Source organism: Anarhichas minor, unplaced genomic scaffold (genome assembly GCF_050575085.1).
Source record: "Anarhichas minor isolate MPS153535 unplaced genomic scaffold, ASM5057508v1 ptg000010l, whole genome shotgun sequence".
NCBI classification, from domain to species: Eukaryota; Metazoa; Chordata; class Actinopteri; order Perciformes; family Anarhichadidae; genus Anarhichas; species Anarhichas minor.
The window spans coordinates 19,153,692-19,166,494 of NW_027466456.1; the positions used below are offsets into that span (position 1 = coordinate 19,153,692).

Genomic DNA, 12,803 nt, shown 5'->3' on the forward strand with positions numbered 1-12,803 from the left:
CAGTCTAATCCTCGCGTTTGCCTGAACTCTGTTTAATCTTGTACATGCCTCAGGTCCATTCTCCTCTCTCTATCATGCCTGCCCTCTCCACCGCATCAACTATCACCACACGTTTCTCAGAATAAAGCTGCTTGTGAACATTTGCAAACCCCTGGACGAGTCCTGCTTTTGGGTGCTAAAATCCACTCAACACAACAGACCATTTATGTAACCAAGATCTGGAAATGAAAAAAACAACACTTAAGACGAGTTCCAGTCAATATAAATGTTCTCTACAGCACAAAAACATACTTTAGACAATAGTGTGCCGTCCAAATTTGTGTCAACAGTTTTATTAACAGTACAATAAAAGAAATGATTTGGAAACAAAGAACTTAAACGAGCCACAGACAGACCACAGAAGAGAAAATTAATGAAGTTTTTAGAGATTTAATGTCACTAATAAAGCAAGATGGATTTCAACAGGAAAGCTGTTCTGGGGGCACTGACATTAAATGCACAATGTCCTTTCGTTTTAAGTCTAGACTGGAGGATTGCTAACAGACTTTAGTCGCAGGACCTACGGTTATGTGCAGGTTACTATGGGCACACAATATATCAAAAATGCATTCAATTTAATCCTACATGCTGCAGAGTCGGGTTTAATGTGTTATCAACAAGAGACAGCAGACACATTGTTTGCTCCACAGTGTCACAAACAACATGCAAATAGGGTAATATGATGGCTGATAAATGTTCCATTTGTTGTTTGGATTCATGAATATGCAGCTTTCCTGATGAAGTCTATTAGTTTTGCTGGGACACTGATGAATAATAATACTACTGATGAATAATAAGAACAAAAACACCCTTCAGTCTTGTACTTCCTCTCTCTCTTCATACGCAGCTATAATCACATGTATACACATGAGCAGAGATGCTCTAGTATTTGGTAGGCACTGCTCTTCATTAGGATTCAATGGGCCGCACCATAACTCCATCTGCCTGTTAATGATGGGAGCGGCGGGAGACGCACCTCCTATGAAGAGGACACACGACAAACACTTGAACACTAAAAACACATTAAAACGCTATTCTGCCATTCAGCAGACAGAGGGGAGGTCTTGGGAGCCGGTAAAGTAAAAGCCCGGAAAGTAAGAAAAGGGTCAACTACCGTCACCATCTGGTTGGATAAATCAGGATGCAATCGCTGCATTGATGTAAATCGTAACCTAGAGTCTATAATTTATTCTCAGTGTATAAATAATACAAACCATTGGAGATCCAAGATTGAAAAACTAAGATAAACTATTCTCTGACTCTCTCTGTATCGTGCGTTGCAGTATTGCTGACTGCACAATAAACTGTATGTGCTTTAACTGTCAGATTACCAAGTAGGGTCTGTTGCACTCAGAGGCTTTAATCAAATTATTATTACAATCTCATGCAGAAAGACAAGAGAGTGGACAAAAGTGTGAGTCAAATACAGAATCTTTTTTTGAGGTCCTCGTATGTTGACATACTGTACAATTTAAGCAACCAAAAGTCAGAAATTCAGATACAACAGAGAGGTGGCTTATTTTGATTTTAAAATAAAAATTCATCCAAACAGATTTTCATCCTGATTTTATGTCCCCAAAACGTGTTATTTCTGCTGCAATATAACACTGATCACTGTAGCTTAGACAAACGATGGCAAGCAATGTCGGCAGCTTCATGTAATAGAAAGCTAATTTTCCACCCTGATTAACTGGGAGAACCACAACCAGGACTGCGGGGGGCAACTGTCAGACCCTTGCTGCAGTATAACAAAATGTTTGTTAGTGGTAATCTGGTGCTCTGAAACCCTACTGCTTTTGTCCTCGAGGACCGCAAGAAACAGCACAAGATTACGTTTCTGGGTCGTACAGAATGAAACAATGAAGTTTTGTTAAAGCTCTGTGCTAAGGCTCAGGCCCCGTCAATAACGCCAATTCATAAATGGAAGATAATAACCGATCCAACCCAGCGGAACGTGTGGAGACCATGGCCAGCCATTTGTCTATATTTTGGAAATTCCCATCGTTGGATAACTTTTGGATATAAATGTTTACCATTGTAAACAAAGTGTTCGAGGTTGAATTGTTGATGGACCCTCTGATAGCAATTCTTGGGATGAAACCGGATGTACTCCTTAAAAAGGACCCCCCCCCCCCCCCATGCTAAAGAAGATAGATAATAAATAATTGATTGATGATTAAATTGAGATAAAATAAAAATAAACAGAACATTTTTTGATGACTAATGTGGACAACTTCCTTTGTTTGTGTGCATATGTAAGGTCAACTTATATGTAACTCATGTTTAGCTTTTTTTTATATGCTTGTGTTATTTACTTTGGTTATTTTCAGTGTTCTTCATATTATTTCACTTTGTTTTGATTCATCGTATTGTTTGGGTATACCTTAGAAGTATTGTAATACCTTAAGGAAACTGTCAAAGTAAGACCTTAGTTGAAATACTTTTTGATGTAAAAGGCAATGTGAGAAAAGAACAAATAAAGAACAAGTTTAAAATGGTTGTAAATGGGCTGTGTATGTGGCCTTGGGAACCACCAGGCCAACATGCTGGTCCATGGAGCTGTGTTGCAGCATGTCCTGCACGCTCACAGTCTCACAGACGCTTATAGTTCTTGTCTTGGTGCTGCTACTGCTGAGCTGAGGAATGCTGTGCAACCACAGTAAACAACAACCTTTTCTAAAGAACAGTTTCAGTCCTTCGGGGTGCTCCAATTCAGCCAATGTGCATGTACAAACGTGTTTCAGTTTGGACAGTATCTGATTCCGCTTTAACAAATCCATTATTTTATTTGGCCAACAGACACCTTCCCTCAGGAGGTAAAGGCCACTGTTTGCTGTCGAACTGCTCCTCCAACATTGCCAAGGCAGGTGAAATTGGAAAATATATCTTACTGTTTGTTTAAAATGGAAATTTGGATTTTGTGTATTTTATATTCTTATAAGATAGAACTGTTTTATAACTTGTTCTATAGGGCTTTAATTTTGAAATGCTACATCAGAATGTGCTGGTTCTCTCTGAGTGACACTTTGAGGTGGTCCGCTTTTAACCTGTTGTCAAATGATTTTGTAACTATGCACCATTTCCTCTAAAATCTAATCTGACATTAGACAGACTATCATAAACTTGCATCGTGTAACTTGTGATCCATGCAGCTGACTGCCTGCACACATGTCCTCTTCTTCTTTGTGTTGGATAACAAGTACTTATTGTATGTTCACATGTTCTATGGATAAAACGTATGTATCTGTGTTTCTGTTGTTACACAGATAAAGCACTTCTTATACTTCTTTAACTGCACGGGATGAAACAGGATGTTCCAGTACACAGGCCCCCCACCCTTGATCCCTCTCTTTATAACTCTGTACATATTTTAATCCGTAGTGCACACTTCTGCTGACTCTTTGTGACTCTGTACATCTGTGCCTCTTCTTGCAAGAATACAATATGATATTTTAAAGACAAGTTCTGTTTGACGATATTCTTCATTTCAGTTCAAAAAGACTCAACAGCGGGTAAAATACATTTTTCCACCACACAGGTTTTTGCAATAAATACTCTAAATCTTCTATAGACAGTAAATCCTCTGTATGGACATATTGGCAATCGGATTTAGTTGGAATGCACTTTATAAGTGTAACAGTCAGGTTTAATTTTCTTCATCCTTCACAGAACTTATCTCAATGCTGAGTCAATGAGGCGATTACCTTCCCTGTGTATCTAGAAGTATATAACAGAAATATGAAACTTGAGATATTTACTTTGTTCACCTTCCAAAAAGCTCCAGGTAACACTGACAAAATGTTGAATTTAAATGAGGCACATTTGCAGCCATGTTCTCCCACCATGGCCTGAAGTTAGAATGACGGAGCTCACTCCGCTCACCGGGCTCCACGGCGGTCATGACGCACACAAGGTCATCATCAGGTTTTCCACTTCAATCCGTGTTCGCAAGACGGAGGATGAAAAGTTGACAGTGAAATAACAGATTTCAGCTTCACGATGTGAATTATGCCTGTCCGGCTGCTCAGCACAGCCGAGCAGAGTGTGGGGGTTTGAGTCGTGGGTGGTGTTACCGATATCCAGCTGCATTAGTCTCAGTATATCGTGGCGCGTAGAGCCTGCAGGCCTGCAGCCGCAGCCTCAGTGGGTGAATGGTTGGATGTGAATGGAGGTCGAGGCTCGGGGGAGGGGCGCTGGTGCTCCTACCGCCTTGCTTAACAAGCAGCGCCAATTCCTTCCTCATGCTCTTGGCTCTTACAGTGAACTATTTGATTTTCCAATTCACTATTTTCTCCGCATGCAGCCTCCCCTTGGATAGGCTGCATCCAACCGCACCGCTAGAGCGCTTGACTTATCCGGGCGTCTGTGGAGGAGGAAATCCAGTGGGGTCCAGGAACCCACTCAAACTGAGTTATGAGGTCATCAACAGCAACCTCCGCCTCCCGATCCTCCTGAAGTATACGCTTAACTTTCACTGCTGTGAGTGTTTTCTTCTTCGCTACTTTGCGCTGTCTTTCATTCTCACTGCTGCTGGAAATCTGTCATTTCTACATCCAGCATCCCACATACTGTCAATGCTGCCCATACTCTCCGCCGCTGCTGACTCTTCTGTAAAAAGTAATTTACCAACACTGACTCACATGTTGGAAGAGTCTGGACTTCAACCACTGTGTTTCAACGCAGGGACTTTATCAGGGTGCTTTACCGCAAGAGTAAAAGTACATATAATATATGTATGGGAGTACAGAAAGTTGAAACTAGCGATTGAGACCATATAAACTCATGTTTACAATCTTTACTGAGGTAATAAATCAAGAGAAGAATCAGACTTCTATTTGCAACCAGAGAATTGGCCCCTAATGGCCATTAGAAAAAAATCCAAGTTTGAGGCACTTGTGTATTGGTTTCACTAGGTTGCCACCTGATTAAACTCATTCATTCACCTTAAACACTTAGTGCGAGAGCCTAAACACAAGCATAAAAAGCTGAATAATAATGATCAACTATTAAATACAATGCCATTGAACATTTTACTGATACGTATATCAACATTTTAGTGACTTGCCAGATCGAGTCTGCAGTTCTGCAGGTGGTCAGGCTATCTATAAATGTACTCTTGACTTGATGAATTAAGTTTTACTCCACTCCTATATATTGTCACTGGGTCGGACCTTTCAGTCATCGTTCGTCTCCCAAATGTCCAGAATGTTTCTACTATCTCAGTTGCATCTGTATCTCTCTGTTAACTGTTTGATAGTACATGAGAGATTCTGAGCGTATCTTGTTTTCTTTAGACCAGCCAGCTGGATGAGACCGGGGTCTGGGGACGGTGGGGGGGGGTTGTGTAAACAGTGAGGAGAGCAGCATACTCTGCAGCCATGAGTTTAGACACAGAAGATGAGACCATGTGATCCGTGTAGAAAAATGTCCAGCCTCAATAAATCACTCAGTGAGAGCGTAAAACCGGTCCTAAGAGATATCTAAATATAACCTGCTCGCTTTGCTGAGCTGTAAACTGAAAGATGGATGAACTGACCTCAAGGTCATTATACTGGAAAAGTTAAATCTGCCTTTGGCTTTTAAAAAAAAATATAAATCAACTGAGCAAATACAAACCCCAAAGTCAACATGGCCTTAAGACAGATTATTGACTGACAACATCATTGGAATAAAAACACAGCTGAGACACAACCAGGAGGATAAAAAATGATTTGACTATTGGCAGTATTATCAATCATTTCTCTACAGCACCTCAAACAGGGTTAATATGAACATTTCCCCCCCCCCCCCCCCTCACAAAAAAATAAACATACAATCACAAGTTGCAATGGTCGATGGCAAAAAATATTTCAATGTAGTAAGAATTCCTCGAAGCATAAAATAACCAGCAATATACAGGCAAAAAAATCACAAAATTTGATATAAAACCAAATATATATTTTTTATGATGTCAAAATGTTTGTCTGTTGTTTTTGGAATGCTATAATACAATAAAAGATGTATTGTCAAAGACAAAAAGGATTTTAATTTCTTTGGAGGGCCCCATGGAGACTTGTAATGCTTAGTTCACACCACACGACTGCGTACTCTGATTCTCCACTCGCACACCGCTTCAGAGGAAAAACGCTCCCACATCAGCGCTCGAGTCTAGGTGGCTGAATGTCTCCCAGATATGTAAAAGGTGAGTTGAAGATATTTACCTTGGTTGTTAGCAAACAGCTGGGAGATATTGGCGCAGGAGACACTGACCAGCTGTCCCACCTCAGCACGATACCAGCAACGGATCTCATCCCACGCTGCCGGACAACCTGAGACGAGAGGACAACATTCATCACATATTCATCACTTCACCAGTTAGTTTGAGTGATGAGCTCACAGTTCAGGAGGACAACGTCAAAGAGACTGTGCTGTATTAAATATGGTCAGACGCATTTAGGCTCTATAGATGGCAGATTGATCGATTTTTTTTGGAAAGAGGAGAGGTAACTTAATTATTTCTTGTGTATAAATTGATGAAGTTAAATTATTACGTGACATTTTGTGTTGGAACTGCAACAAATCTCTGTCGACTAAAACTTTGTTTTCTTAACACAGGTGAAAGGAATGTCCTATTGCAGTAGGACTTTTTCAAATAGTCTCCAAAAGAGACATTTTTAAGTACCGTCGTCTATCCATAAGAATACGGAAGGAGGCTGTACCAGAATCAAGACAAAATAAACTGGATTGTAAGGAACTCTATAAAGCAAGTTGATTCAGGAAAAAGGTGGAAATGATCTCCCTGCACGGGCCAAATCTTTACCTGTTTCAATTTATAGAAAAAAAATGATTTGATAAGCGGGAGAATTTTGCAGCATAATGTCTTATATCTGATTTAATCCTGACTGTGGAGAGGGATCGATCTTTCTTCTCCTCTCTCTTTATGCAGCTCACTTCAAATGTAGTCAGTGGGTGACTTGTTTGACCTCGATCACCTCGTAATGCTACAGTACATGCTAAGGTTAGCTACTGATTCACATACCTAATTAGGAACACTTTTATTTGTATAGAAACTCAGTCGTCTGGTGTAATCTTTCAAGGGGTTTTCCCCCAGTCTGGGAAAATGAGGGACTTTGGTGACGTCCTCCGCCCTCCTCTCTGCCCACGCTTCCTCTCTGCTGTTCCCCTCACATGGCTGCAGCCTCCGAACGAGGGAGATAGATGGAGCGGTAATGAGGAGCCCGTCTCTCTCTCTGCCGCCACAACGCCTCGCACATCAAAGCTGCTTGGCCCTGTGTCAATTAAAACGGCAGCGCGCAGAGACACACCACCCCTCATTCATAATAAAACACAGCTTTTGGCTATGCTGGAGGTTCTCCGATGGGACAAACATCTCGCTGGATAAATGTGGCTTTGAACTGAAATTTTTGCCACGCATAGTAGCTATTTAGCTATGGCTGTTTGTACAGTCCTGTTAACTGTAAGCATCTTGAGCACAACGCCCTTCCTTTCATTAAATCCCATCTCCGGGGTGGGGGTGTCAGTCATCCTGTTTGGATCAGTGGTCTGTGTGACAGGCTTATGTTAAGTTCTTCAACAGCGGCATTATACTCACTCGCACCTTGACGCGTTAGAACCCCACCAAACAAAAGAAAAAACAACCTTATTTTACTTCCTCTGTTGATTTTGTGTTTATTATTTACACAGCTACATCATTCTAATACAATTACCCACACTGCTAGCCTTGGAGTAACACTATAACAATGAACATGTAGACTAAGTAACTAACCAAGGTATTGACAAACTTTACAGGCTATATAGATCATTTTCAAATAGATGCATTGATTGCATTGGTATACATATTGGATTACTGCAGAGGTCCCAAACATTTATGGCGGTCCCTACGTCTTTAGTGAGACGAACACATGCAGCCTCGTCAGAGCTGCTTAGAATGTGAATCACACTAATGGCTGTCGCTGGTATACGAGACAGCATTAGAAAGAGGTACATATTATCGTCTGTTTATTACCTGAAGCACGGCTTCCATCACATGTGACTCATTGGATCATCTTTCTGTCGCAGGTAAAATCCAGCCTGAGTGATATGTCTTTAAACTTTGCCGTGTTTGCTTCGTGGCAGTTATACAAGGATTTCCCCCTCTGACACTTATGTGATCTACAGTATAATAAAACTCGGAACAAGTTATGAGCTTTTTTTTCATTTCCAAGGGTCAGACGAGATTCGGGAAGGAGAATAGATTGACCGTCAATCCAAGCGGATGTCCTGTTCTTCCTCTTCACCTGTACGGTCATCATATCTCAATATTTGATTCCTCCTCTGGCTACAGCTCTCCCTATCACACTGCGCTTTGTAGCGTTTTCATGGTTCAATAAACCATTTGTCATGTGCATCGCTGCTCTTGTAATATTGTTACTAATATTACAGGAGCAAAGGTTCCACTGGGATGTATGTACGACGATATCTACCCTTTAATAAACAATATTACGTGATAAGGGAGAAGCGGGAGTAGACGGCGAACCAGAAGAAGACGAGGAGGAAGGAGTGGAATTCAGGAGGGTGCTTGTTTAGTTTACCTGACAGATTATGGAAACATAATTCTGTTTAGACAGCAGTCCTCTAATCCGCCTCCCGCTTTGCAAACCCAAACTGTACAGTCTTCCACTACCACCTGACACTGACTATCCAAGCAGAGCTGAATGTTGAATCTTGATTTAATAAGATGAGACAACTATAGACAATGTCTATATTGCGTAGAATATTTATCAAGCAAATTGTCTGTAACTGGTTGCTGCTGTTGAGAGACAGAGTGGAGTAATATTGACATTTAAGCAGTGTGCACATTGCTCTCTCCTAGAGCCTTTTAGTCTCCCAGAGACTGGTCTTTTAAAGTTTAAAGTTAAAAAGAATCATGTTTGATGCGTGGAAAGGCTTCTCTTTAGAGAACAGCGACTTCTTCCTTGTAAATGAGACAGGGTAAGAGATGAATTGAACTTCACATGCTTTTGTGCACCAATCAGGTCAGCTTGAAACAATGCAACTCATTGTTTCTCTCCCAACACATTTAACATACATTAAAAACCTCAGAGTCCTGCCTTTTTCATCACGGTTATGGAGGGGCGAGAGAATTTGGCTGAACCAAACTTTCAAATCTAACCAGACGCACACTGACTTATATTGAGTGGAACAAACTGCTCAAAATTTGCAAAAAAAGAAAAGGGAAAAAAAGAGTCATTACTCTGAAATTAAGATAAAGGAAAAACAAAATTGGAAAAAAACAAATTAAAAACTTGTAGCAACAAATGTGTATTGGATGTATTGCTCAGGACCCAAGGAAGTGCAGTGTGAAGCTTGAAGTTACCGGAGGTCAAGCAATCGGTCAGTTCAGAACCAGCGTGTTTTGACCAGGCACTGCGTTAGTCACATGAAACAGAAAAGCAACAACTCTTCACATTTGAGAAGCTCGAACCTTCAAACATGTAGCATTTCGACTTGATAAACGATGAATCCATCATCAATATCACTGCGGATTAACGATGTGTTTGAAGCCCTATCATTTCTGCAATCAAATGTACTTTGTTACTTCCCACCTCTGGTATTTGGTCCGTGTAATTAGTTATGAAAATGACAATTGCGAGTGATCGCAAAGAGACAGAGAGGGCAGGACCGCCACGGTGTGTAATGATCTGTGGAAATGTCAACACTGGAAAGTGAAAGCTATGTGGAAAAAGACCCGTGCACACACACACACACACACACACACACACACACACACACACACACACTTAAATTCATGAGGCTGGCTCTTGCTTACTGTGGGTCTAATTGCAAGTATCCTTTGAAAATGGACAAGACTGTTAATCCCCTCTCACTGTTCACTCCTGCGTTACTTCCTTATTTCTTCTCTGTCACTGACTTCCCTTGTTTCTGCCCTGATAGAGTCTCCTGTGGGACTGGAGGCGTGAAGGTAATTAACCCAAAGTAAGACAAGACATCTGCCCTCTCTCTGTCTCTAGTGGACAGTTGTTGACTGCTCAAGAAAGAGAAAAAGGGAACAAGGTGAATTTGAGAGTGTGATTTCACCTGTTTTGGTGTTTGTACTTTTTTATCCATTACTGGCAAATATAACGAACCACACTAACACCCGCAAAATGTGCAGCTTCTTGTAACACTGGCCTCACAGAGTCTCGTCATTTTCCAATCACTCTTTCATGAGCCGTATCGTCCTTTGCACTCTTCTCTTTTCATTCCACCATCTGTTCGTTCCACATTTAGTCACATCTGATGGGTTCGTTCAGTCTTGATGAATCCTGATGAATTAGTCTGAATGGATTTGCAGGTGAATCCTGTACCCTAAACACACTTGTTTGGCTTCATATTCAAACCAACAACTTCTCACTTTTTTTCGTGCTTTGAGGTACTAGCAGCATCAGTTATGCCTATGGAAAGAAAACTCAATTATTTGGGATTTTCATGCTTACAGGTGAAATGGCTTGGTAGATTTTGACCAGTTAATCAACATCCACATCTCAAATTTGGTCCCCCGTTGTAGAAACTAACTGAGATAATTTGTATGCATAAATTACATTCATGCTCTCAAATTGATATTTTGTGTGAACAAACAGGGTTGGGGCCCAAAAAATGTCAGGGAGTGGCAACCAGAATCTCTGTATGAAGTCGCTGTTATTATTAGGCTTTATATGTGCACATAACTGATAACAGCTCGAGCTAGCTTGACCTGCTTAAACACAGAGCATCACAAAAATAAAGTGGAGGGAACAAATGTATTTAATGTGATCATTTCTGTCCACAACACATGCTAGGCTCAGCAGGTTCCCTTTTCTAGAAGAGATGAGTTTATCGTGTCTTATGCAAAATAATAAAGGTAGCCTTAGCTAGCTAGCTATGTTAACCAAAATGCTAGCCACCATTAAAACTATGCACCCATCCCAGTTTTTTTTTTTATTCCTATTATCAATATGAGCCTTTAGTTTAATAGTTACTTGTAAGTTATCACAAGCAAATAGGAAAATTGCTGCGTCAGAGACATAGCTAACTGCTCGTTAGCCATCGTTTGTTAGCTGACCCAATTAGACAACAAGCAAACATAGCCAGCCAGTCTTGCCGACCTTTCACCCCCTGACTACTGAAAATGATAACACACTCGCCAGCACAGTCTTAATAAATCTTCTTGATTCATTTACATATTTACTTTACTAAAGTTGATTAAATGCAATTAATTAAACCACTGCAAGGCAACTGTAACACTGAGGTCCTTAATTTCTTAACAGTAAAAGTTATAACGTTTTTTGAGATGTGCAGGAAAACAATGACTCTCGGAGTCCTGATAATCTTATTCTCTCCCTTAGCTATCAATTTACAATATCCACCACCTTGCTTCTGCCCATTTAAACAGTGATTTGTTCTTGAGTGAACATTTCTCAATAATCTGCTTCCTTAAGACCTTGAAATTTCCGGGGGCAGATGCTCTTTTATGAGCTGAGTAAATTCTCTAAAACCATCAGATAGCATCTAAAATATATTAAAATGAGTTTCTCACATTTGGTAGAGATCAGGCAACTCTCATGGTGGTCCTGTTGATTGCCAAACACAGGTGGAAAGAATTACATTATCCATGGCTTCGTTACATTCAGGTGTGCATGCTGGCCATAATAAATGTTGTTTACACCCGTGTTGTTCAGTCAAAATGTGTATGTATGTACCTATGCAAAATAAAAAAATGTCCAAAAAAAGAAGCAAAAACTGTGTTCCTTCAAATGTTCATTTAAAATTCAAAAGTCAACATTATGAATGAAGCTTCAAACTATTCGTTTCCTATTCTGCGTACTGGTTAGGAGGGCACTCGGTTTATTATTGGTCGCTGTCCATTGACATGTGGTGCTGAATTAATGTTGCCGAGGCATGTTGTGTTCACATAGCTTTGTCCTGACTTATTGTTGGAATATTGTCTTGTATTGATGAGTTTCATATTGGGTTTGATGATTAGGAGGGCACTTCGTTTAATATTTGTCGCAGTTCATTGCCGGACAGTTGCTGAATAAATATTGCTGTGGCATGTTTGACCTAAAGACCTTTAGCTAAAGGTCTACAAGCAGACGGGCGGCTTCAAAATAAAATCCTGTTGGCACTTTTGCCGACTTCGCTCATGCTTTGCTATCAGTGGCTCCTTCTTCATGTGCTTGGCTGCTGATGTCCAATTGAAATGGAATTCAACCATTCAGTCCGATTATATGATATTTTAGTTGTTTTTATTAAGTTTTCCTACTGATTTATTATACCTTTACTGTGTGATTACCTATTTCTTAAACTTGTTTTGATCTTGTTTTTCTACTTTTGTCTCTTGTTTATTCGTTCGCGCTATCCACTCTGATGCTGTAATCCTGCAAATTGTGCCTTATTCTTTCCTTTTGATGCAGTTGTACAGCGCCGACCATAGAAATAGAGTTGCTGCAGCTCCATCCATCACCACATCCTTGTCAAGATGAGCAAAATGTGTGTCACTGTTGATTTAATAAAGGTTCAATGTTCTTGTATGTGTTTAATAATAGTGATTATATCTCCCAGCAGAACTTTTTGGCTGCTCAGATTTTGTCTGAGCTCCCTCAAAAGAGCCAAGCCTTTTCGGGGGCAGCTTGACTGTTTCCACCTCCTGACCGGATCTTTGTACAAGCCGACTTGAGAAGTGAAGCGGTGCTTCAGTTAAGTCAGTGTTCATTCCGGACTTGAAGCAGCTTATACCTGCCGCTTCA

The 12,803-nt window shown here is 40.5% G+C and overlaps 1 protein-coding gene across 1 annotated transcript in view; it reads right to left on the bottom strand.

The window, feature by feature from the left end:
- Positions 1-12,803, bottom strand: part of ghrhrb (growth hormone releasing hormone receptor b) — a 31,835-nt gene that overhangs the window by 9,363 nt on the left and 9,669 nt on the right. Inside the window, exon 3 of the mRNA XM_076088707.1 lies at positions 6,240-6,347. Within this exon, the coding sequence (XP_075944822.1) occupies positions 6,240-6,347 (108 nt within the window). The remainder of the gene's footprint in view (positions 1-6,239; positions 6,348-12,803) is intronic.